We start from the raw sequence: 26667 nt of genomic DNA on the forward strand, positions 1-26667 counted from the left end.
ATGTAAATGAAGCACTTGTGCCCGCGACTCTGCCGCGCCGCTGCTCCGTAATCCTTTGTACGCAGCCAGGCTATGCAATCACCGTAATTGTGCACACAAATTAGGCACACAAAACAGCCCCGGCACAGGCTTGAGAATCGAGTCTTACAAGCGTGAATAGTGTCACATACTCAAACACACCAAAATCTGGGGCTGCGATTCAAACCCATGGGCTCCAGTTGACTTGGACAGCCCGGGGCAGCCCAAGAGCACGCTGATGGAACCCGCATGGACACGGATAGGAAACCCTACCCAACAACTGAAAAACTTAAAAAAGAAGAAAAAAAAAGAAAAAAAAACCCCACCAAAACCAAAACCACCCCCCCCAACATAGTTTTCTTTCAGATTTTAGCTGCTAAATAATATAAGGCATTATAAAAATATGCACACTGTAGCTTAAATAACCGCATTTAAAGGAAAGCCAGTGATAAATACATCTATTTCTAAAATTTCAGCCTGCTTCATCCATAGTATAGAGAGAACTCTGCTGATCAAAACCTCAACATTGTTTTAAAATCTCCTTTATTCACTGTCAGCACTGATAGCTGTGTTCTAGCTCGATTTAGCTTTTAATAAAGCTGGGCATTTAACAACGACTTTTCACAAAGCTTTTAGCAACGACCGAGCGTTTTCATCTTTATCTTCGGTTCAAGCTTACTGCTGAAATTAACTAAACCAGAAAAATGTAACCCAAAATATTTTTAGAGGACACATTATGACCCTCATCTGAACTGTGCCCTTCTTGTGCGTTAACATTCACTTACCTGAAACCTTCTAGGACGTAATTCTTATAATAACCCCTCAAGCCAAATTTACCAATGATGCATCAAGTCTTTTCTTAAGTTACTGCTGTTCAACATCACCAGAAGTTAAAGCTGCACTTCCCTAATTAAATCTAAGGCCCTGGACTGGTTTTAAAACACGTTCCTCTCTCTGCCAGTTTTGTTTTTGCTTGCTCGTCGACTGCGGAGTCCCCGAACACACTCTGAACAACTGCTGCCCAATTATGAAACAAGATATATTTCAGATAATAATGAAATTATTCACCAGAGAGAAAATACAGATTATGACAAGAAATGGAACAAGGAGCAACCACTGAATCCTGATTAATTAATGCAACTTTTTTTTTTTTTAAATGCACTTTTCAGGGTGTAGCACTGTTTTCATTTAACACTGCTTTGAATTGCCGCCTACAGAAGTTAAAAAAAAAAAAAAAAAGGAAAAGAAAGAAACCACAGCTATACAAGCCTGCTGACTTCTTATAAAAGAACCAGTTTTAAACTTGTTTACACTACTGATTCCAAATGAATTCAAGATGGTGGCTAGTTAAAGAAAGGGAGACCATGCCAAGGATTTTGATCAAAGAACTTCAATTCAACAATGTTCAGTTTTAATTGACCACTAATTAAGCTACATTAGTCAAAGAAAAGTCTATATCACTTCTGAGTAATGAAGAAAAGAATTCATTTAACCCTGTCCTAGCCCTCCTCCAGCCAGCTTACAGAAAAGCAGCTTCTCAAGTATCAGCCTTGGAAGCATTTCCAATATTAATACGCCAAAAAAATTTTTTAAAGAGAAAAAAAAAAAAAAGCGTCGGAGGAGGGCGAGCTTTCCCAGCTCGCATTCCTTCTTCCGCGGGGTGAAGCCGTCTCCCAGGCAGAGGCATTTTTGTACAGAGAGGAGTGAGCGAGCGACGAGGGGGCAGAAAATCCAGAGAGCTCTCAGCTGCTTGGCACCGTGTGCTGGGGAGAGGGCGAGCTGCACCGGCACAGGGCGGCACCGACGCCGGTGTATTTAGATGCACGCATACAGCCTGAATTTTGACAAACTACAAAAACTCTGTAAAAAAGGTCCCCCGCGACCCCCGGAGTCCCCCGAGCAGCTCCGCTGACCTGCAGGGATGCTGCGGTCCCTCCTCGACGTGACAAAGCCGTTGATTCATGCATGACTCTGGTTCAAGGATGCCAAAGGAAACCTACGCCTAATGAAACGTCGGGTGCAAAATTGGGCTCTGAAATGCATTAGGGAATGAAATATTGTCTTCCAATTTAGTGTTTATGTCCTTTAAAAGTCTGCAGGATCAGATAAACGAGAGGAACCAAACAGACGCCAGCGTGAGCTTGCTGAGAGCAGGAAGGTTAGACATGGCAACGCTGAGAGATGGCGCAGGGACAGGCAAGGAGGTTTTGAGAAATGCTGAAAGTTCACAGCATTCCTGTTTCGCAGCTAGGGAGAGAAGTTTGCACGATGCAGTAAACGACGCCATGGCTTTGCAGCTCCGCAGTGTCGCAGCACTCTTTGATGAGGGCTATACTTGTGGCCTTAACTTGCATTATATTTTATCCTAATGATTTTTGGCAACAAACTACTGCATTTCATAGAATAGAATTTAATGAGTACCATATCTTTTTTTAACATTCTGCCAAATGCTCATTAAAATGCACTTGTTTTTGCAATGCAATAGCTAGCTATATGAAACCAAAATATTAATGCAAATTGGCATTTCTAAGTTTAAAGCGGTATTTGCATAACAGGAACCAAACATGGTGCAAGCTGAAAGAGAGCACACAACACAAATGCCTCTTAACACCGTAATTATTGCAAGGAAAAAATGATGGTTTGTGCACACCATCACGAGCTCCAGGATAAAGCATCTGCCAGTTTGCGACACTGTTATCTCCCGATGCCCAGTCTCACCAAGAAAAGAGTGTCTGAAAAGACTGTGCACTCACTGGAGCTGATAAACAAGATAGGTATAAAACGCAATTTTAAAAAATTTGAACGCATTTATGCAAATACGACTATCCTAACTAAAAATTACAAGAGGCATTTGAATACAGGGCTGCCGGTAGCAGTGAAAGATTAGCTTGTTAGTTGAGAGCCACAAGCCAAGCCAAAGGTATTCCTGCTCTAATAAAGCAGTCATTAGCTGTAGTAATCAGTACCTCAAAGTAAATACGGTTACGAACCAGACTTCGGACTCTGACACAGCAGTATTTCAAAAAATGTGTCTCTACCACAAGTGCAAGGGAGCTACTCAGAAAACCAATTACTCCCTACCTATTAGCAAATGGGCGTCATCAGACCGAAGGACACCTCTGCTGTGGCATCAGCACTGGAATAAATCTTTAAAGAAGCTTCCCTTGGGGTGTACGCTGCTTTGCTTAAACACAAAGAGGACTGGGCAAAGCCTGGGATCTGCAGTTTTTGCAGGGGTACAACTGTTAACTCCATCTTAAAAAGAAAGCTGAACCATGCTATAGCTGCTTTCTCAGAGCTACCAGAAAGCATAAAAGGAACTCAAGAATTTAGCTCGTGGCTCATCTGTAAAATCCGACCTTTACGTTAGAATGCCTCGTGTGTCTAGGAAAAGGAAGAAAGATGCCTACCACGCCAGAGCGGGGCTCCAAAGTCCTCCAGCTCTTGTTAATGGGATGTGCTGGCACCAGCACACGGAGAGGCAGGGCTTTTTCAGGATCGTGCCCCAGGGGAGCCCGGAGCGCAGGACTGGGCCTGGGGAGCCCGTGCCTGCAGACACGGAGTTGAAGGGTTAAATTCCCACTGACCCAGTCCTACAGAAGCAAAGGTCCCCCGGGCGCAGGTAGCCCCTCGAACGCCTGCTGCCATTTGTCGCTCTCCACTGAGGGCTTTTATTAATCGCAAGAGGCGTCCCTGCAGACCGTCGCCAGCGTTTCTCAAACGGTTAATGGTTATTTCCGTGGCCGACGTGGAAGGGAACCAAACCATTAAACCTTCCAACCATTCTGAAGGAAGCACTAAAGGTAGAAATTTTCAAAACTTCCGACCTGAAAGCGCTCCCACCTGTGCGCTGATAACTGCAAACACACCAACGCACACATGAAAGTCTGTATTTACGGTTCTTCTTTTTCGCAAGTAAGAGTCCTGGGATCTCATCCAGCTGGGAGTTTTAGTATGCACAGATTTGAGCACACGAATATTTCCAATGAAGCCACTGCATGCATGTACGTGCTTATGAGAATCTGGTCTACATCTTACTGGAGATTAAAAAGACATTAAAAAAAAAAATAATTAAAAAAATCCCTTTTTCTGTAAATGACAGCTCAACATAAGTACCCAAGACCCTATAAAATCGCACTGGGTGACTGGGACCTCAGGCTGGACATCATAGATGGACATCAAGAAGTTAGCAACAGTGCACGTCCATAGCCACATACACTATATTTAAACACTCATTAAAGGTGATTCAGAAATGCAGATGACTGAGCTAGCAGCCCAGTTGTCACCGTCCGCTCTTTCCGCGTTAGACTTTCTGAACTTTCCCCAAATATTTTTCATTAGAGATCAGTTGTACTTTGAAAGCATTTATAATCTGCTTTTAAGCAAAAAATAGAAATGCTGTGGCTGTTGCGGTGCTGGACCCAGGCTAGGGCTCGCACAGGCCACATCCCCGCACCCCGGCCAGCCCGCAGCGCTGCACCTGGGGCGGGCACAGCCTGTGCCCCCCGGATTACGGAGTTTATCCCAGGAAACTGAAAATGCTGCCGTTTCCTCCCAGATCAAATACAGAGCTACAGGACACAAAAAGGATGGTTTAACGTGGCGTGATTTTATTTACCGGATCTTTTTTTCCTTTCCCTAGCACAGTAAAAGTTGCTATGAAAAATAGTTAAGGCTATAAATAAGACACCAAGACACTGAAAGCAAATTACCATCCTATGAGTTAATAGCATACCAAATTAAAGACCTCAGTCTAGATCTTTTGAAGATCTACAACTGCAACCTCAAAATTGTGGCAGATCTCTGCGTGCAATCGGAGCAGCAGAACTTATTTCGTATTCCGACTTCCACAGATCTGTGTGTGTGGTTCAGGCAGCGAGGGGGATTATCAGAAACAGGCTTCTGCCAGAAGTGATCAGTACAGAGCTGTCTATACATGTGTAATTTTATTTTCCCCTACAAGGTGCCCTCTCTTGGCTTTGGCAGAATCAACAGCCCTTCTTCACGAGACAGATGTGTGCTGGCACGGCGCTCGCAGATTCGTTAACCAGGGGAGACGGTGCTCCCCGGGAATAGGGGGGATATTTACTTCTTCTCAACGCTGAAGCAGACTATTATCCTACGGTTCCTAAGACTGTACTGAAGATGAATTCTCCACAGTCCCACAGATGCTGAACAGTGGCCACCTCCACTGCCTTTCCGATCAGAAGTGACCGCCCCTTCTAACACATGTGCCACTGGTGTGAGGAAGGGCAGGCTGGGGAGAAAAAAGGAGAGGGGAAAAAAAAGAAAAAATGAAGAAACTAAGATCATCCCAACAGATGGTGGCTATCGGCCACCAGGACGTGAGACTGAACCGGGACCGGTCACCTTGCATCCAAACTGCCCGAAGTAGATTAGCCCAAAAAGCATTGTATTCTAACGAACCACTGAAAACAACATGTGTTTAACTTCTGAAACGGTGAACGGTTCGTAAAACACTAACTTAGGAAGTCAAACAAAAAACCATCCACACCATTTGTTGTCGTTGTTGTTGTTTTCCTGATAAAAATAGCGACCGGCAAGTTTTATCCTGGAGATGGTTTTTATTTACAAGTTAGAAGTCTCAAATGGTGGGAAAGAAAAAGTAGTATTCCGTTTGGCAACTACACTTGCCTGGGAGCACCTTGGCAGGCAGCGGGATCCCGGCAGCCCCAGAAACTTCCCTGCACCCTCTGCGAGGGGTCCTGGGACCGGGCAGGGGTCCCTGACCATCGCCGGCCAGCAACGGTTGTGTTTCGTTATGCGACTCCTGGGAAGCGGGATTACTATCCCGAAGCACCGCGTATCAGCTTACGTTACCTTATTTAAGTTTTCAGCGCTACCCCCTCTCTTTTTCAGGTGTTAATAGGAAAATCAGTTTTGCATCCCGGCAGCTGCCATCACTCGGAGCCTCGCGGCTGCCCCCGCTCCCAAACCACACGCAAGGATGTGCTGCAGACCTAACGGCAGGAAGATGGCTGATCCACGCTCATCCCTCCCTTCGCCAGCCAAACTTCCCGTCGGACCGGCACCGGGAGCGCACGGACATCTTGTCACGGGCTCCGGCGCCGAACCGTGCCGTGACGACTGCGGATGCAGAAGGATTCGCTTTCTGCAGTAGGCATGGCCACGGTTTAAACCGGCAAGAAGCACATTTGGTTTTCTGCTTACCCCCCCCCCCCCCTCCCCTCTGCCACAGCTGAAGAGGATTTTTTCATTCTGGAAATAGCGTTAATTCCAAAAAATCTCGAGTCCAATAGGCACCGCAAGACTGAGGATGTATTTACGCAACCGTTTTGCTGTGAAGCTGGGGGGGATGCAAGAGAGATGCAATGCGTATCAGGTGTTCAGAAATCACAGGAATTCAAATCCTCCTCTAACTCAAAATCTGGAACTGTCTAAGCACCTCAACCAACCACCACTTAAAAGACATCGATAGCTTAATCATTTCTTCTTCAGCTCCTATATTCTCCCTATTTTACACGGGGGCAGAGCAACACTGGAGAGCAGCTGAACTGCCGTATTTCCTTATTCCCGTTCCCAGCACTCAAACTAGAGACTGCAAGCAGCAGAGAGTGCCACAACAAATATTTAGCTAACGTGCAGAAAAGCACAGGAAAAAGCACGTAAGGCCGGGGAGGCGGGCGGCGCTGCCTCGCCGAGGGAAGCCCGGGGGGCTGACGATGGGCTCCCCCAGGGGCCAGCACCCGAGCACCTCCTGGCCACGGCGGGACGGGACGGCGCGGTGGGATGCCAGCAGGCTCGGGGACCGGCTGGGGCAAGAACGGGGCGAGACCCGCCAGCGTGCTTCCCGTTTCAGAAAAGCAGCACTTGCCAGCAACCGTATTAAAGCAGTTTTAGCCTTACCTAGCTGGGATTCTCACCTAGATTAATGCTCTCTGCTGACGGTAACACAAATCCTTTGAAAAACACAGGCTCTCGTTGTGCGTAAGGGGCATTCAGTCCCCACACGAACACCTTTATCTGTGCTGCATTTGCTTGCGGGGACCTCATGCAGCAGGTATCAGAGAGTACTACCTCTGCCTCTATTTGCATATTTTTTTCTAAGCTGCGTAAGATTTCTGAAAGCCTGTTAATCACTTGACTGCAAGAAGGAGCCGCTGCAAAAAGCAAACCTCCGCTTCAGATAGACTCGTGGTCCCTTCCAGCGCTCACAAAGGCAGCCGAGGGAGCGCAGCCCTCGCCCCCCGTGCTGCTCCGCAGCTCACTCGACTGCGCTGACAGGTGCACTAATAATAATATGCTGGGCAATCAACTTTTTCCCTCCGATTTGTCGGTTTAGCTTCATAATGCCATTAGGAATGTAAACATTTCTGCAATTTATATTTAAAAGTCAATAAAATAATGGGGTGCAGAACTTAACCTTTTTAATTTTTTAAGTAATACATTTGATTATTTTAATCACGTCAGTACTTAACTGAATGGGTTTAAATATGCATGTTACATCAATTTGGTTTGTTTTGTTCATTAGAAAGCCATTGAGTAATTCAGCTTTTTTTTTTTTTTTTTTTTTTTTAATAAAAAAGAGGGGGGTGGGGGTGTCACTGAATACACTGCACAAGACCTTTTCCATGAGGTTGTCCTTGAGGGACGAGTTAGCTGTGCACTGTGACTCCCGGGAGGCATGACTGCTGCTTGATATCACGGATTTCAGGGGAAAAAAAAAAAAGAAAAAAAAAAAAAAAAAAGAAGAAACCCAACGTATAGGCTAATAACAGAATTTAATAACGATGATTCACCAGATGCTGGACAAACTCTTGTAACTGCAATTATGAAAGGCCGCTTCGTGAGCAAAGAGCTATTTTTAAAGCAGGAAGATTTGTTTTTCACAGCGGACATCCCCTTTGTCAGGGCTGTGGCTGGTGCACACCGACTGCTGCTCTGCGATTCTCACCCTCCCGGCTGCAGAGGTGAAAAAGCCAAGTCAAATGTTAGCCGGGATTGTTCCCATCCCCTTTTCATTCCCGGGTCGGCTACAATGGCAGCAGCTGCGGCGCGACCTTCCCCGCGCGGCCCCTCCAATTACCGGCACCGTGTCCCCGCGCCAGGGATGCGACTCGCTCCGTACCCCAGCCCGGCCCCGGGTCTCCGGAGAACAAGGGGCGAGGGCTGCCGGGCTTTGTCGCCCTTGAACCCGGGCAGCACCCGGCTCGATCCCTCCCCGTCTGGGGGCTAGAGACCCCTCTTCTTCTCTTCAGCTGCTTTTCATTACGGCAAGAGTAGTACACGGTTTAAAGAACAATTTGATCTTGTGCACATGAGTTCTCGCACCAGTCCCACTCCTGTGCAGACACCTAATAAAGCTCTGCAGGTGTATGAAATTTCCTCTACTCAAACTTTGGGGAGGGTTTGTTGGGTTTTTTTAAATATTATTGATTTTGTAGGCAAAACTAAAGTCCTTACAGGGGAAGGAATTCAAAGCTCGAGTACCAAATTTACACAACAAATTGCGGAGTGTATTTGTGCGCACGCAAGTTTAAAATGTAGACGGAGGATTTGTGCTCTGCATGCTGCGCTTCACGTGGACACCTCTGCTTGGGAAAAAGCTGAGAGCATCTAGAGCTGAAGCCGTGCCTTAGGAAACCAGAGAACCCGCAGCACAAAGGGACGAATCCCTCAAGACCAAGGGTCTGATTCTGCTCCCCCTGTAGCCAACTTCCAACTTTGAAAGTCCCTCTGACTTACAGGAGATAACACTGTAATGATACTTTCTCAGGAAAAACAAACCGACTAAAAAACCAGCAACAAGGAAAAAACCAAACAAATAAGCGAACGCCCCACCCCCCAAAAAAACCCCAAACCCAACCCCCAGAACTTGCAAATGGAGACAGATAAACTCAGTAAGTTAAGAAAAGCAAGACCTGCCCTGAATTTTGGGGGAGAAACATTTCCCAGTGAAATCTCGGCTTTTGGACGATTCTGACTTGCTATGCCCCAGCAAAGCTAGATGCTCAATATTTGGCGATACCTGCTGAGGCCTGAGAATGCAGCCTCCACACTGCGCCCCGAGAGACTCGCAGAAACTTCTTAACGAGCCTGAGAATTTCTCCACCTGAGAATTTCTCCACCGTAAAAAGGAACGCAGCAGAGGGAGAGATCATTTCTGACGTAATAATCTCAGCTTTCTCCACCGTAAAAAGGAACGCAACAGAGGGAGAGATCATTTCTGACGTAATAATCTCAGCTTTCCGTGATAGCAGGTCTTTTCATGAACCGAACACTAATAAATACAAACACTTTTGATATGAAAACACCGGGTACACACTACCCAGTGTTAGTTAAATACAGCTTCTTGCTGCACGCGAGATTATTTTCAGCAGAAGTGCATTACGGTTTTTTATTTCCGAGCGTTGGCAATGACGTATTAAAATACAGTTCTGTGGCACCGGGATTTTGAAAGGATGATTTTAAGCTCACGTCTAGTGGCGTGTTTGAAAAAATACCCGAGCAGTTACGAGATGCGCTGGCAGCGCGGCACGCTGCGTGCCTGAGGAGGAAGGCTGGCGAGCTAGGCAGCAAACTCATCACGGCAGCGCTGCAAAGGGCAGCCTGAGAAACGGGCACACGAGTTTTGACTAGATCACCTTCACAAAAAAAAAAAAAACCAAAAAAAACTTCATTTTTTTTTTAAAAAAAAAAAAAAAAAAAAAAGGAAAAAGCAAGGAGGATCCATCCAAAGGAAGGGCAATGCCGTGCAGGTGACTTGTCCCTGGAGCAGCGTTTCCCACCGTATTTCACTGCGCCTGCAGAGAGGCTGACCAGCTCTGTGCTGCCTTCCCCACCAAGCTGCAGGCACTGTACTGCAGTCACCTTTCCCACCACCCCGTCAGGCTGACAAACTTCAAAGGCCAGTTGAAAAAAAAGAATAATTAAAAAAAAAAAAAAAAAAAAAAAAAAGTTCCACGAGCAACACAGTATCGTAAAATCAGAAAGAAACTGGCCAATATAGGCTAGAATATTCACTTTTCAAAATAAATTCCCTGTGCAAAGTAAGCAAATCCCATGTCTCCAAAGTGCCACGGCAATTTTACAGTAAACCAAGTATAATGCAAACCAGATTTATACTGAAACAGGAAACAAACAATTCTTCTGCACAATTTCCTGTAGATCAATTGGAAAGGTATTTAAAGACTGCACCAGCCATTAGATCTTTTGTTAACCCCCCCAGCCCTGCCCACAAAAAAGCAGCTCATAATATACACTATTAAAAGATGTCAACACCCTAACATCATTTTCCATGTCCACCATCAATCTATAAGCAAATAAAATAAAATTCTATTTATAATTTCTTTTTGAGAAAAAAACCACCATAATAATTTCCAAACTGGCACAGATGAAGAGGTGAAGTTCACTTCTGATCAGCATATGCAAAGCATATTTAAAACTAAGATTCAACGTAACATCCTGCAAGAACACTGAGCTTGAATAATTCCAAAAATATTTCAGCAAAACCCAGCTTTGCAAACACGAGGCCGCTTCTATTTCCATCACGTACAGGGGGAAGAAAGCAATCAGACCTGCCAAGTGTAAGTTTTAATTGAACAGTAAGGTATCCTGACCCTTAAAAACAGTGCCACAGTTATTTCTGCAAACTCAAAGATTCAGCAGAGATTTGGTCTAACTCCCTTCCCTTCCTCCAGAAGGTAAAGCACAAACCCACTGATTCTGTCAAAATGTGTGTGTGTGTGTGTGTGTGTATCTGACTATAGATACAGTTTAATACTTCACAAAATTCTGTTTTCTTGTTATCAGTAGGGAGCCTACGAGATTGCCTTAATTTATGACGTAAACATAGAGCCCTTCCATAAACGCCACAAATACTGGAAAAGTCTTCCAGATATTTTGGCTTCTGCTCACAATATCGAGAAGAGTAAGCATTTTTATGTACATACGTATACACATACACATACGGATTTCTAATCAGGAAGGCTGAGCCACCCATACGTGGATGCAATCTGATGAAGGAGTCCTTGTAAATTTAGTGTTACTTTGTTACAAAATCTGTGCCTACGCTTGGGAAATGGCTTCAAGTACCTTGTAACTTTTGCTAATAAATATTTTTTTTATGATCTGCGTGTCAGTACTCCAATATTCCCAGCAAATGAAACGCTGACATTTCTTTAAACGAAGATGAACCATAAACATCAGGCTGAATTAGTGCCGGTTCAGCCGAAAGGGTGCAAGTACCAGGGTCTCTCGCTTCGATTTCGCGATTTCTTCCTCCTCGTGCTCCAAAAGAAAACTTTCTCCGCGCCCTTCCCAGAGCGACGCCAGCCTCGTGCCATTCACAACTCCTCACTTGTCATTATTAAGCGTGGTACATGGAATTATTACACTCTTTGGCCTAGCCTATTAGCAGGAATGATACCATGGAGCATTCATCTTCATCTAGGAACTTTATGGAGTTGAAAAGCTTTATAATAAGAATAGCAGACAGAATGTAAACAGGAAAAACTCATTAGCATTTACTTTTTGTGATTTGATGACTTGACAAATAACTATTTCAAAACAACTAGTTTGAGAGATGGGTTGAAGCTTGTTAGGATAAAGCAAAAAGAGCAATTACAATAATTATAGGTTTCCCTATATGATTTAACACATGCGCATGGCGGGAGCTGATGATGTGATCTTAAGATACCATTAAAAGAAAATTTTGCCACTTTTGTTTTTCATTTCCATTTGCAATAATTTCTGCTTTATAGTTCCATGCATTTCAATATATTGTCTATGACCAAATAATACTTTATTAAAATCTCAGTGAGATGCAATTGAAAATAAGCAATTCTGAAAATCAAATTTAGACAGTAATCCTGCCCCCATCCCCTTTCAGGTAATGTGCACATCCTCAAATACCACACGCATCTCGGGTAACAAGAAGCAAGGCTTAGGGGGGAAAAAAAAAAAAAAAAAAAAAAAAAGGCTCTTGTTGTTTCATTGCTTCCAACGTAATCCAAGTGTTAATCCAGTTAATCGCAGGTAACGGTGCACTCTTCCAACTCCTTTGCTAAAACGTCTTTCTTATAATATTTTAGGGGAAAACAAGTGGATCAAGAGCCCAACATTTATATATTGCACCATCAATGTGATCACCGAGCCCTAGCTTATCTTTATTATTTGACACTGCCAGGTTTTGCTATTGTTTTAAGATCTTCTAAACCAAATATCCTCTATCGCAAGAGATGGGAAGGAAAAGATTTCTTACCGATGAATATCAGTATATAGTTAAAGGCAAAAAGTGTTCTCCCATAGAGTGAGCTTTCCTAAAACACCCTGCGAGCGAGAAGAAGGAAAAAAAAAAAAAAAAAAAAAAAAAAGGCAAGTTGCAGAAAACGTGTTCTGCAAATCTTGCGTTTACGGCACTTTAATTTTTTTCCAGCCATTTTTGTGACTCCTGTACCCAACTGCACTCCTCTTCCCACAGCAACTTCGATTCAGAGGGCTTTGGAATGATTTTGCATTTTTTCTTCTTTTGTTTATTCCCAGGGAAGACCTGCTTCCGCTGCCTGCTCGCAGTTCAGAGAGTTCAAACTGAATTTAAACAAGTAATTGACTTGTCACTAGGGAAAAAAAAAAAAAGGGGGGGGGGGGGGAAAGGCGGGGGGGGAGTAATTCAGAACTCTATCTTTCCTGCACAAGGAAACTTGCGTGAGACGGAGCAGCCCCCGCTCCGCTCCAACAACTGGGCGAAAGCCGCGCAGCCCCAAGAGCCGAGGGTCCTTTCGACGAGGCGCTGCGAACAATTAATGCATGGCATCCCCAATCTCCGCACGATGCCTGGCACCACATCAAGAGCCGCACAATGCGGAACCGGAGCCAGAACAATGCCGGCTCTATAAACCGCAAAAGATCTGTTTGTGGAGTGGACGCGGGAACACTTTCTCCCCCTCCCCGAGGCTGCGGTGCCGGCCTCGTCCCCCGGCTCCCGCGACTCCCTCGCCGCGGCCGATGCCCCTTCCCCGACGCCGGGGAAGGAGCGGGCAGCGCCGCCAGGGCGGCGCGGGGACCCTCGCCCCGCTCTTTGTGCTCCCCCGGCGCGGGCGAGCGCCGAGCCCGGGCGGGCTTTCGGCGACCACCTTCCACCGGTGCCCGGGAACGCACCTCCCGTGACGGAGCCGTCCTGGGTTTTACCGGTGCCACCTTCGGAAAAACACAAAGACCGGGGGAAAAGGCCCGGCAGCCGAGCGGGGTTTATTAGCCCTATGATGTCACGTTCTGCAGTTTTATGTAAGTACGACAGGCGGCTGGCACGACAGGACGACGGCACGGTCTCGGCGTTCCCAGCCTTGGTGCCACGGACCGTGGGGCCGCTCGCGAGGCAGGCTGGGCGTTTTGCTTTCTCCCTTTGGTTACTCAAAATAAAAAAAAAGAAACCAACAAAAAACCAGACAACTGGGACGAGGGCAAAAAATCCCCAAACAAAAGGAAAGCCCCGGCTCCCACACCCACCTCCGTTTCCCTGACCGAGCACCCCATCTCGCCCCCCGCGAGAGAAATCCAAAGAATAATGAAGTTGGTCTAAGTGTCGAAAATTGTTTGCCGTAGCCCTGACGCTGCGCAAGCACTGTGCATCGCTGCTTCCTGCTCACAGGCTGCTGTCGCCAGGATTTTATTACTGAGGATGAATAGCAGCGTTTAGGAACTTTTGCTTTTAAAGCTCCTGAGGCTGGCCGGCCCTGCCATGCATGGGAATGTCAGGTAGACTTTAGGTGTAGCCTGAACCGCTCTGGAATAGGGATAGCTAATTTAAAAAAAAAAAAAAAAAAAAAAAAAAAAAAAAGGAAAAAGGCCCTGCAGTAAATTATACGAATCTTTATTTTTTGCATTTTTATAATTTTAAACCTCAGTTGTTTTTCCTGCGCAAATTCCCTTGGTTTCCACTCACAGATCAAGCGTCCCGCATTACTGCAACGCATTATTTGCAAAATATTCAAAACAAAAGATGAGGCCCACAACTCTCGCCAGTAAGCATATTACCAAAAAAAAAAAAGAAAAGGAAAAAAAAATCTCAGTTATTCAAACAGATGTTCATTCATGAGAGCGCCTTTCCGTACGAAACAATTGGAGCTGGATGTATTATAAACACACGCTGGTCTACGGCACACATGCCTACACATTCACACACGCCCGGGCAGGATAATTAGTTTGCTCCATCCACTCCATCCGAAACGGGCCTGGGTTAAAACTCTACCAGTTCCCTTTTGGCCTAACTCCGCCGCCCTGATTGGTATCAGATGAAAGGGAAGAAAGTTGAAAGAACGCAGGCTGGAGCAGTTTGCGAAGCCCGCTCCCCCCACGCGCTGCCCTCCCTTCCCAGCATTTCCAAATTTTATTTTCCTCTCCCTTCAGCAACAGTTCCCCTCCTTACCTCGCCCTTCCCCCTCCCCCCCCCAAATATTTTAAAATATACCGAAATACTTTTCCTTCTCAAGACCCAGCCAGAGAAAAAAAAAAACAAACCTCCAGATGGCAAGTATAAACCTTCTGCTGGGGTTATGCACAAAATACCAGACACTTTTTTTTTTTTTTTTTTTTTTCTTAAATAAAGCGTTTCTGTTGGAGGGGGGGAAGGACCGAAGTCGGGCGGCACAGCCGAGTCGCTCCAACGCGGGCGGGAACGGGGATTTTTTCCCATTTGCCGCTTTGGGAGGACTTTGGGAGCCGGGCTCCCGCGCCCCGTCCGCGGCCCCGCTCCGCTCCCGCCCGCCTGGGTTTTTGGATGGTGGGTTCTTTGGGTTTTTGGGGGGTTTTTTCCCCCCCCTTTGCATTATTTCGACTTGACCCCAAACTTTTAAGCCCGGGTGGACTTTCTGGCGCGCCGGAACCCCCCCCCCCCCAAACCAAACCAGCCGCCCCCAAAATCAAAAAAAAAAAAAAAAAAAAAAAAAAAAAAGCGAAGCCCCCAAACCCGCCCTGACTCGCCAAAAGCGGCGGCCGGGTCCCCGGCCCCCCCCCCCTCCCCCGCCGGGCCGGGCCCCGGGAGCGCGGCGCGGAGGATGCTCGTCCCCGCCGCCATAAAACTTGTCCAAATTACACCTTTAATTGCAGCGCCCGCTTACCGCTTTCCCATTATAGTAGTACATCAAAGAGTTGCCGCCCATGCCGGGGATCGTGTATGCGCAGTACATGGTCCCGCCGCCGCCGTCCCCCTCCGCTCCCGCTCTCGCAACTTTTATTTCAAACTCGCTCTCCCTTTTTTCACAACAATTCCTCCACTCGCATGTTCCCATATGGCCGGGCCAGGCGCGCTCGATATGCAAAGCAGGGCGAGACCATTCGCCGCGCGGGGGCGGAGGCTGCGCGCTCCCCCCCCCCCCCCCCCCTTCCTCCTCCTCCTCCAACCTCGGCGTGTCCCCGTCCCCCCCCCCCCTCGTGCCCGCGCACCGCCCCGCGCCCGCGCACCGCCCGGCGCGCTCCCCGCCGGCCGCCCGCGGGGCCGCGGAGCCGGGCCCATTACCGAGCGGAATACAAATGCGCTTAATTGCCTCCCCCTCTCCCTCGCCCGCTCCCTCGCTCGCCTCTCCTTTTTTTTTTTTTTTTTTTCCCCCTTCTTCTTTTTTTTTTTTTTTTTTTTTTTTTTGTTTTAATTTGATTAAAAAGCGAGTGGCAGGAAGGGAATCGTATGATGCACATCTAATAACTCCGCCATCTGTCCGTGCTGCTGGCGCGCTCCCAGCATTGTGCGCAGCTGCCGCGCCCCGCGCAGCCCCGCGCGACCCCCCCCAACTTTTTCCCTCTTTTTTTTTTTTTTTTTTTTTCTTTTTGCTGGGTTTTAAATAATAAATATCCCGGCCCTGCCGACAAACGTCGCCCGCCCGGCCAACGGCGGTGGTGGTGGGGGGAATAGGGGAAGGGAGGGGGGATCCGACCTCCCCCCCAAACGTCGGGACTCACTTGAGCTTGCCAAATTCAGAGCATCACAGGAAAGGAGGGCCCCTGGGAATTGATCCCAAATGAAACTAAATCATTTGCATATGCCGAAGCAAATGCCATCCGAGCATACAGCCAGTCTCCGGGCTCAACTTTAATAATTCAAAGCACCTATTTCCTTACTCCTCGACGTGGTAACGCACCACATACAGTATTAATCAACGACAAAGAGACGGCGATGTCAATTCCGAGCCGTCGTCTTGGGCGACGGCAAAGTTTTCTTTCAGACTTTCCACCCGGATCTATAGGGTCGGCGTGCGCGGCTGCGCGCGCGAGGGGGGGATCCGGGGAGGGAGGAATGAGCGGAGGTTTATCTAACTCACTTGTTCTGCATTTATTCGGGAGGTCCCCAGAGGTTTGGGTAAACAGTACTTGAATTATAATCACACATTTCATTCAAATTTCATGCTTTGAGGATTTTTTCCTCATTAGAACAGTTAGTTGTCAATCTGACAAGATCACATTTGTAACCTTTAAACCACCCCCAGCGCCTAAGACGTAAGGCCAAAAATCCCAACCACCGCAGGTCAACGCGCAACAGAACGCTCCGCCGGGGAGGGAGAGCGAGCGCTCCTCCGACCCGGGCGCCTCGCCCATGGGCAGAGCGCTGGCCGCGCCGCCAAAGCCACCTCAAACCCTAACTTCCTGCAAACGCAGGTAGTAGTAACGCTCCAGAGGTGAAAAGCAACAGAGCGCTTTGATCATTTATTAAAAAACACACCTTCTGGTGTTCTGAAGACGCACCTTGACATAAAGCCCCTTCCTCCCTCCCGCGCTTGCCAACTGTAAAACGCGGTGTCTTCTCTCTTCATAAAAGCTGTAGTTTCACAGCTCCACACAAAGTTATACAACTAGCATTACATTTTAGTACAAATTTTACCACAAAATTAGATTGGATGGACCTTTAAATCATCTCACTTAATCACTTTCCTGCCGCGGAAACAATCCCCTAACTCCAGCAGAATAGAGCCGTTTCTGACCGGCACCCGATCATCCTAAAAATTTCACGCGCCGATGTCTCCAGACCACGGAAATGGAGAGAGACCCGCGACTCTTGAAAAGCAATCCTTGAATCGCGACCAATGTGTCGTGAAAACGACTGCGGATGATTTCAGTTTGGTTTTTGCAACCTCGGAGTGGGGAACAGTCCAACTTCATTTGGATCCTGTCATATTAGCGCTTTCATCCTCCTGAATGGGAAAATCTCAGTATAAATATACTGTACATAACTTGATAAGAAGTTAATGCGGTTTGCAGGGAGTAAGCCCATAACTATAACATAATTCTCAACACATGACAAGAAAAATTAATTACTTTACCCTATCGTATTTGCATTCGACACATACATTGAGATAACTTTAATGTATTTTCCTGCCTCGCTAGGGAACCTGCGATTGTCCCGGATATCTTTCCTTTTCTCTTTTTCAGAAATAGAAACGTGTATCTTCCATAAAATTCACATTATTAATAACCGCCAGGAATAGGTCGGAGAGGCACCGACTGCACGCCGGGCTTTGAAACGACGCAGGGCGAGGGGGCGTTAGCCCTCCGCCACCCACCCTCCCCTTCCCGCACCCCTCCGCCCCGGCAGCCCCCCAGCGCAGCCCGGCTCGGGAGACCCCCGCGGCATCGTCCAGCTCCCACCCTCCAGCTTTTGGGAGCGCGGCTCCGCCGCCGGCACGGCCGGGGGACGCGTCTGCAGCCCCGCGGCCCGAGCTGGGCTCCTGGCGCTAACAGGAGCCCCTTGACTACAAGAGCAAACCGCTAAAAATACAAGGGGAGTTATCTGACGAGGAGCAGCCTTTTTAAAAAATTAAATCTTTGTTGGTGTTTTAATCTCCAAATGCAGCGCTCGATGAATTTGCATCTGGCCGCGACACAGCCACGTCGGGGATTTTCGCTGAACCGGGCAAGAGCGGTTGTTCGGCGCTGGGTTTTGTCGCTAATGCCGGCTGCTGGAGAGCCAAGCTCCCCGCCAGGACTCGGCACCGAGACAGGCGAGGATTCACCGCCGGGATTCAGCTCCGGACGTGCCGGTGTGAGGGTGGAGGGGGATGCTGCAGGTGCAGCCGTGCGGGACCCCCCGCAGACCCCCGCGCCCGCATCCGCGCCGCCGAGCGGCATCAGGCAGCGCCGCCGTCTTCCAGCCCTTGCCGTGGAGCGGTGCCGGCAAAGCTGCAATTACGGCCTTCGTCTTAACGAGAAGTTGGCAGCGTGGAGACGCCGAGGTGCGGGCGGGGAAGAGTGACGTGGGGACGGCGCGTCCCACCGCCCCGCGCCGCTGCCGGGCACCACGCCGGCCTCCTCCGGCGAGGAGGAGCGGCTTCCCTGCGGTCCTGTCTGACCGGCGCCTTGTCTCCGCTGCCCCAAAGGTACTCGTTTTCCAGGGAATGGGTCAAGGAGGAGCACCGAAGCCTTTGTTTTGGTAAACGCGGTGTTATGCCGTACCCGGAGGGAACGCCACCGAAGGGCAGGGGAGTTGAAAATGCAGAAAACGCTCCGATAATGCATTGTTTCAGCACCTTCTGTGTTGGGCGTCATTCTTTCAGCATCTTCTCGGTCACTGGTAACAGAACCAGGCCGATCGGGTGTAACTTATCCGTGTGCTTACAGCATAAACGTATTCCCCTAACACAACACAAGTAGGGACAAATTCAGGTCAATGTGTCACCTACGGAGCATGACACAGCAAGCGTAGGACACCAGGGTACGTGGCCATGTTGTCAGAATCCAGTTACTTCAGCGTTACCTAAGCTAACGGCCCTCCCGTTCCATTTTTCCCTTTGCACTGCTGGTCACCCTGGAGCAGCCACCCAGGCAAGGTACGGCCAACTGGTGAACGGGCAGAGAAACCAGGTGGGGCTGCCGAGAAATAATCAGTGCTGTGACTTCTGCGATATCATTTCAATGCTTTGGCGTGTATGCACTGGGTTTCATTCTCTCCTCGCTTCTCTTGTGGCAGATTCCAAAAGAGGGTGAGGAAACATTCGAGAAATCCAAGAAGAAGCACCAGAAGAAGGACAGAAAGGTGGGTTCTGCGGCTCCCGCAGGAGGTCATCTCTCCTGGTCCAGGAGAGGAGGAGGGAATGGGTTCCTGCTTTTCCAGCAAGATTTTCGCGACAGAGAATTTGGAAAGGGCCTCATCCAGAGTGGTGCTTAGCACCCTCCTCGGTCGACCGGGGGGGCTGCAAGGGACGGTGTCCCCACGGAGCGGCTTTGCCACTGGCACGCTTTGTGTCTGGACAGAGGCCTTCCAGAACGTCACAGCAAAAGGATGCTGGAAGGAAGAGACAGCAGTCACGTTCCTGATGCTACTGCAACTGAGGTCCTCAGAAGAGGAGCAAAGAAAGCGAAGCTGTCTGCTGGAACACAAGCTTGCAGCCACAAATTGAAACGAATCATGGTAAAATACCAAGGAAGATGACTAAAATAGCCAGAATTCCTTTAAGTCTGGGTCACGTGGATAATCTCATCCTTCTTACACAAATCCTTGAGTGTAGTTATTAAAATGTACCCGCCATGGGTGCAGAAGTGGCTCTGAATGCCCAGATGTGAAGAATTTTACCCAGCTGTGGCGTTCTGCCCCAGCTGAGCGACCAGGACCTCCACCCAGAGGTCCCACGAAGACATGCCCCACCTCACGCCCCACCAGCCTCTTCCAACCAGCTTCTCTCCTATTTAAGGAACACAAAAAGAGAAGCAAGCCCCAGCTCCGTTCCCCAAAGCCGGGTCTACTCTAGGAGGTGCCAGAGCTGAGCTAAAGGTTTCCTAAAATCCCCCCCCACGTCCCTGCTCGGGGACGGCGCCGGCGGCCGCAGAGCTCAGCCAGGGACAGCCCCCGGTGCTTTCACCGGAGGGGACGCAACCGAACCACAGAAAGCTCATTCAGATGCTGGATGAAGACAAGAACACGTTGCACCATATTTACCTTACACAGACATAAAGATGGGGCACGTTTTCGGTAGCACATGCCGCGGCCATTTTCTGGTCTTGGTTTTGGAGGATCCCAAATCGAGCTAGAGAGAAACCTGCTGAACTCCAGGTGACTAGTTTATAACCGTCTCTTGCGTAACCATTGCAACTGAAGGTAACGCTTATTTTCCTACGGTTTTGTACATTAATATTCTCTCCTCTCTCCCCAGGAAGAGGTTCATATTCAGATACTTGTGCACCATAGACTGAATACAGTATAAATATCTAATTATACAGATGCTATATGAATAAATCAGATCCTAAAAGCCACAGTCTCTAAAAAGCTCATTTAAACCAGCCAAATGTGGATACAACCGCTTCAATATTATAGACTACCTATTGATGGCAATCCTCATCAACCCAACAACCCTACGCTTTTTCTGCCAGGAGGAAGCAAACCTTTTTCCCAGCACTCAACTCATGCTCCCCTCTTTCTCGTTAAGGGGACAAAGTCTCCACCAGATGTTTTAACCAGGTGCAGCTCGTGGAGTGGCCCTGCCGGTTGGTTATTCCAGCAGAGAGCCTGGACCGAAGAGCCGGGGCGGCCTCAGCCTGCTTCTGACGGACTCGGGACTGACCCAGACAGCACCCAGGGCGATGCCGGTCTGAGAGCCCTTGCCAACAGCAGTGCTCCGTGCGCGAGTCAGGCCATCGTGCTAGTACCTGGGCCTTGCTAAATTTTCAAATAATGCCAATAAAAACGCATTCGTGGGTTTTCTTCTGCATTGAAATGCTTGGTCAGACATGACTCGTGGGTGTCAGGAACAGTGCTGATTCCACCGAATTCTTGTACGTTTGCACGTATCGAACACGTTAGACGGGCACAGCTGCCATATCCAGCGCAGGTTTTAAGCAAATTGCCCTTTCAGCAGTGACATAATTGCATGGGCTCCTGTTCTCGCACGGCCAAACACAAACTAATTGGCGGAAGTGGGGGCTGTGACTGAGGTTGGATGCCAGGAATATGGCAAAAGAGTTAGTCTGACGTTGCCAGAAGAAACCATAGAACATCTCTGCAAGCATCCGTCAAGTTTAATCTGTAAAACACCAAACTTCTTCTCCTTTTACCTCAAATGCTATACAGACTGTATTTACTAGATAGCACATGAAGTTAGTAACATAATAAAACCCCAGATCAAAACTAGCTATAGAAAACCAAACCAGCATCCAACGTTTGCTTTCCAGATAACCCAGTTCTAACACACGATCAGGCTGAGCACACCCCCTCAGCTGCAGTAGGAGCTGGCCTGGACCCCCGGAGCTGGGCAGGGCACCAGGGCAGGTAGGGAGGCGCCGGGCACTCTGGCTTATCCGTCGCCTCCCATAAAACTTATCTTACAAGAAAAAAAAAAAAAGAAAGCATACAAACATACTTTACAGTTAATCTATTTTAAACAAAACTGTCTATCTAAAATATCCATTTGCCACTAGGTTTATTTTTGACTACACTGCTTGTGAAAAGCCAAGAGAGAAACTTAAACCACATGGGCCAGGATTTCTTCTTGCGCAAAGGCTCTATTGCCATTTTTTACCATTCTATCTTGAGTATCAGGGAGTTTGGTGGGCTTTCTTTTCTGGAAAGTCAGAGCTGCTGTAGTCACTGATTACAGGATGATCTCAGATTTCGTATGTTGAAGACCGAGCTTCTAACTCTGATAAGTGTGGAGGAGCGCTGGGAAATGGGAACTCTGAGGCAGAAAACCCCAAAGGCTAATAAAACCAACCCAATCTTTACTATTTTTTAAATCTCGTGATATCTTGTTTTGTGGATGGGAGGGTGGGTGACTCATGATATATGAACCTTTGGGGTTAGCAATACTATGATGGCTTCTCCACGTTGCTCTGGCACTGTAAACAGGCCCTACAGCGACTGTACGGTGGCACGGGGGTTACCTGCCCAAAGTCAGGAATTCTGCTGGCCTAGACAACAGGCTTCAACATCCCATAGGCTTTGATTCCGGATTCACTACAGAAACGGACAGGAAAGTGCATTTAAGGTTCATTTCTGACATTTTCTCTACGTTCCCGAGGCACGCAGGGTTAAGCGATGGGAGGTTCCTACAGGTGGAAACTGCAGTGCCATTGGTCTCAGTACGAGACTACAGATGTTGTATCACAGCTCAGAGTCCACTGCAGAAGTATTTGGTAAAATAAACAAACAGAGTAAGATTTTTAATATTTCCTACACTGCCAAGCAGTTCACCGATTGTACGCAGCACACAATAAACAAGTAATTTCAGATTATAAGGGATTATCTTTGCTTTTGCAATTGCAGTACAATCTAGAGTGATCAGCGTTGTAGTTATCGCTCGTCTTGCTCTACTGAGAGGTTTCCACAAGTTCTTGGTCAATTGTTCTCCATTAGCATTAGCTGCTACTACAAAATAAATAAATGTTTTTGAAGCATAACACAATCAAGGACCTGATCTTATGTTCAGTCTTTAGGGAAAAAAAAAAAGACACTGTAATACGATTTTCATTAGTAACAACATATATTCTCCCCAGTGGGTTCAGTGTTTTATAAAATGATAAAAGACCTACTTGCACCAGAACTTCAGAAAGAATTTATATATATTACGCTGTTGCACAATTATTTTTTAGAAGAAAAGCAAAAAAAAGTGTGGCAAAGGCAAGAAAAAGTTGCGGACACCATGCAAGCGGACACATGGCTAATGTTAAGAACCAAAACGTGGCCTTTTTTCTCAGTCACGTGCAGCAATTTGTCTACATAGTAAACCGTTAGCAGAGCTGATCAAAGCACTCCAAAGTGTTTCTCACTACCCTCCTCTCTGCTAAATGATCTGCAGGACTGAACGTAGATGTGGGATCCTGCAAACTCGGATTCGTTCCCACTCTGCCACAAGAATCTGGGGAGGGAGCGGGAGAGGAACGCTGCTCCTCATTTATTGCACATTGCCATATGGAAGACTTTTCAGCTGTTACATAGTTAGGCCTCGCAGCCCCTCTATCTAGCAGTTAAATATTATTCTGTCACTGTTTCCCTTTGTATAGATGGAGAAACCGAAGCTCAGAGAGACCATAGGCACCGCGCTGGTGCCGCAGTTACATCGAGGCAATGGTGCCAAGGGGACGAGAGGCTAGGGCTCCCCGAATACGCTCCTCCGGCACGGGGACACCCGGGGGAACGGCTCGGGCTCTCTGCCCCGACTCCAAGGGAAAATACAAAGTACGGTCCCCTTGGTCCTGGCAACCGGTGACCCGGCCACTCGGCGATGCACAAGGCATTTGGGAGGAGCAGGTGCCTGCGGCAGAGGAGGCTGGGCTGCCACCGCGGCTCGGAGCTCCCGGGGATGCTCGGGAAGGAGGAGGTCACGTTTACACATGTGTAACTCGCCCCAAAGATTAACTTTGTACTTGGGAATTACTTGTACTTGAAAATAACCGCCAACCTCAAAGAGCCAGACAAGAGTAGGGGTAGAGGTGGCGCGTTTTTGAAAAAAATCAGAAGACAAGGTAAAATCCTTTTGCGTTCCCCACCCATGCACATCACCCTCTGTATTGAGCAATACAGTTTGGTTTTGCGGCTGGCTGCAAGGATGGGCAATACATGGAAAGATGAAGCCGTTGGTCCTGAAGACCTCAAAGAATTAGGGAGGACGCAGGCCAGTTTGAACCCCATTCTGCTGTCACCCTGGGAGAGCAGCCTGCGTGGAAGAGGAGGTGGGCAGGGGAGATAGAAATGGCACGGTGAGAGGTCTGCTCAAGGTGGAGACCATGAAACTGGGACGCTGCTCAGAAAAAAGAAGGGAGGGCCCTGTGCAAGGCCTTCTTTGAGGATACTGCTCAAACAAAGAAAACAAACCTGAATAATGGGTATTTAATGCTGCTCGGTGATCCCAGAACCTACCCAGAGAGTCTCCCCGCGCCACAGGGAAAATCGGGGCTTGCCTTTCCCAATGACGCAAACGAAGCCCTGATCCCTCTGCATCCCCGACTGCTGGGGCTGCGTTTCTGACTGGGGTAGTGCTCACGTTACCCGAGAAGCAAAGGTGGAATTTAAAGGGGTTTACAACACCTGAAAGATTTCTGCTGCCCCAGCTCTGGATGTGCAAGAGCAGCTCAGCTGAGCTGCAGCGCGGCAGGGCCTCTAGCACATAGTAGGCGTCTTGTTATTTTATCGGTTTTACCTCTACAATAAGAAATATGGGAGATTATTCCCGAGTCAAAAATCTGTGTCCTGCCACAGAAAGCTTCACCTGATGTTCTGCCAGAGCTTTTTCGGTTTGTTTGTATCTTGTAAGTCATGGTTACCTCTTCTCTACTAAACCACATCATTTCTCTTCCCTTTTTGCTGCTTATACTGAATTGGCCTTTAAGCCCCTAGCGTGTTGCAAAATTTCGGAAGTCCCGCTCGCTTTCCAAGAAATCAGGATCTGAGCTTAGTGCTTAAACCTTGTTCCGGCACACGGGGAGAGGAGCTAAATCCAGCCTGGGACCGGGGCGCAGGCGGGTGGGCTGCAAGATTTACGGAAGGTTATTGAAGCACCAGCATGAAAAGCATCAGATCTTTCCTCAGTCTCAGCTCTCTGCCTCCTGTGCCGGACTGGGCCGTAACCAGCGTTAGCATTTTTGCCTCTTACAGTCTTTTTTCGCCTCTCTTTGCAGAAAATCGTTTTGTCTCTAGTTCTCCAGGAATATCGCCCGGAGGAGGGAAACTGTCGGGTATCTATCTTTCCTCGGAGATCTTCAAACAAAAGATGTTCTGTGCAACATTTGTCAATTTTCCCACTAAAGATGAAGAATTTAGCGTTCTGAGTGAATTTTAACCCTTGGCATCGGAAAATCAGATGAGATGCAACAGTAACATAAAAAGCAGTAGACAATTGTCTAGATGGGGCACCCAGGTGCAACGAGAGCACGGCGCTCCTCTCCTGCGCGCTGCGAAGGCAGAGACGTGCTCCTGCACCCACGGGTGCTGCGCACGGTGCCTCCACGACGGCCACGGCGTGGGGTTACCGGCAAGCGGAGCAAAGATTGGGACGGCTCTCTAAATAAGGGCACAAGTCGCCACTAATTAAGCAACTCCTGAAATGGCGTGTTTGTGTTTGATGCACAGCCTGCACGGTGCCCAGCCTGCGTCGGGACTGAATTGGGGCCAGAGATGTTATTGTACGCGGCATCTGCTAACCGCAGGGTTGAGTTTTCTGAATTTGGCCTGGCCTTACAATTTTCTTGCTTTTGTAGATTTGTCCCTTAATGGTATTTGAACATTCTTTTGTGGTTTAATACCGAATTGCACAGTGCGGGAGGATAATTAGCGGTAAGTATTAAGCAGTTTATGTTCGTCTGTGATTAGAGAATAAGTCTGTGAGGTCTTTGGGCACTAGTTCCACGATGTTTTATTTTCACTATGTAAAATCCTTCAGGAGAAAAGGGTGTTTGTACCTTTGATTTCATTGGGCTTTTCACAGTGAACAATGTGCTAAAATATATCTCGCAACCTGACTGGTTGGACTAAAGACGTCAGGCTGCTGGGTCTTCTGAAACGAAGTATATGATTTTGTGAGTAATTAGGGCCATGCAGTGGTTTCACTGTGTATTTTATATTATATCAAATATGCATATCTTTTATTTATCTACAAAACGCGTGCACTTAAAATACACAGCAAACCAACTGTAAACACATACATATTACAGAAGAAATCCCTCACTGAAATGACACGCTTATACTTTCCCGTGAACTTTTCCTTTCAGCAATCCTAATTAATACTCAAAAGCACATTTTCGATTATACAAATCCAGACGCTATATTAAAATCCCTCTTTTTATACCACAGCCGCTCCTAGAAGCCCCTCTCATCCTGCGCTGCACAGGCACCGTGCTGAGCCGGAGCCTGACCTGAAGGGGTTACAGCCTGGATGAACAAAGAGAGCCCAAAAAAGGCACCCAGAGGTGAAGTCGCTCGCCAGAAGACTCTCTATCAGGTAGGCAGCAAGCTTGGGGAGCAAGGTCCAACTTCCCCGGTGCTGTTTCCTAACGCTGCACCATATTCCCATCGACTGCTCAAATTCACACTTAAATGCCTAACACATGTGAGTGCCAACTTCTGTAACAAAATATGGTTATTTGAAGTCCTCTACAACTGCTTTTGCTTGAAAAGTAGTTAACGTATAGCCAGGTTAAGAAGGAAATCGACTGCTTGCTGATAAATTCCGTGTAGCCCACTCTTGGGATTTTGTCAGGAGTCCTGCAGTATTTCCTCTTCTTTGGGGGTTTTATTTTTTTCTGAGGCCTCGGCTCCCCAAATCCTGGAACTCCACTAAAATCTAGATCTCGTTAAAAACAGCGGGCCCTCACAGCCGTGGACAAAACCTGGAAGCGCGATCAGAAGCACAGCTAAAAGTTGAGACAAACCCAAGCGGCAGACACGAACCCACCGCCTTCACGCGCTCCCAAGAAGCCTGCTCAGTTTTGCGAACCTGCGTCTCGGGAACCCGAGTCCAGGTTTCCAACGCGTCTCTGGAGGCCGGCCACCCCGGCATCCAGGCGCCGTCCCGGCACGCTGGAAAGGCGAAGCGGCGGCCCCGGGAGCTCCCCCAGCAGGAGGGGCGGCCGCGGGCAGGGTTCGCGCCGTCCCCCCCCCAGGCAGCCCAGCCTGCCGCCGCCGCGCCGACCCCGGCTCCCCTGCCCGCCCCCCGCGGGATTCGAGGTGAGGCTCGGCACGACGCTCGTGACGGTTTTGGTAGA

General features: G+C 48.1%; 1 protein-coding gene across 17 annotated transcripts in view; it reads right to left on the reverse strand.

Annotated features, from left to right (window-relative positions):
• The window catches only part of TCF4 (transcription factor 4), a 245647-nt gene that overhangs the window by 57363 nt on the left and 161617 nt on the right, over positions 1 to 26667 (reverse strand). For 2 of the 17 annotated variants that reach the window (XM_049794253.1, XM_049794251.1), the window contains exon 1: positions 15117 to 15283. The exons of 13 other annotated variants lie outside the window; for them this stretch is intronic. In XM_049794253.1, the coding sequence (XP_049650210.1) occupies positions 15117 to 15185 (69 nt within the window). In that variant the 5' untranslated portion in view covers positions 15186 to 15283. Of the gene's footprint in view, positions 1 to 15116; positions 15284 to 26667 lie in introns of those variants that run through there. 2 more of the 17 variants (XM_049794255.1, XM_049794250.1) reach the window with 1 other exon arrangement.

The sequence above is a fragment of the Accipiter gentilis genome, chromosome Z, assembly GCF_929443795.1.
Source record: "Accipiter gentilis chromosome Z, bAccGen1.1, whole genome shotgun sequence".
Classification (NCBI taxonomy): Eukaryota; Metazoa; Chordata; class Aves; order Accipitriformes; family Accipitridae; genus Astur; species Astur gentilis.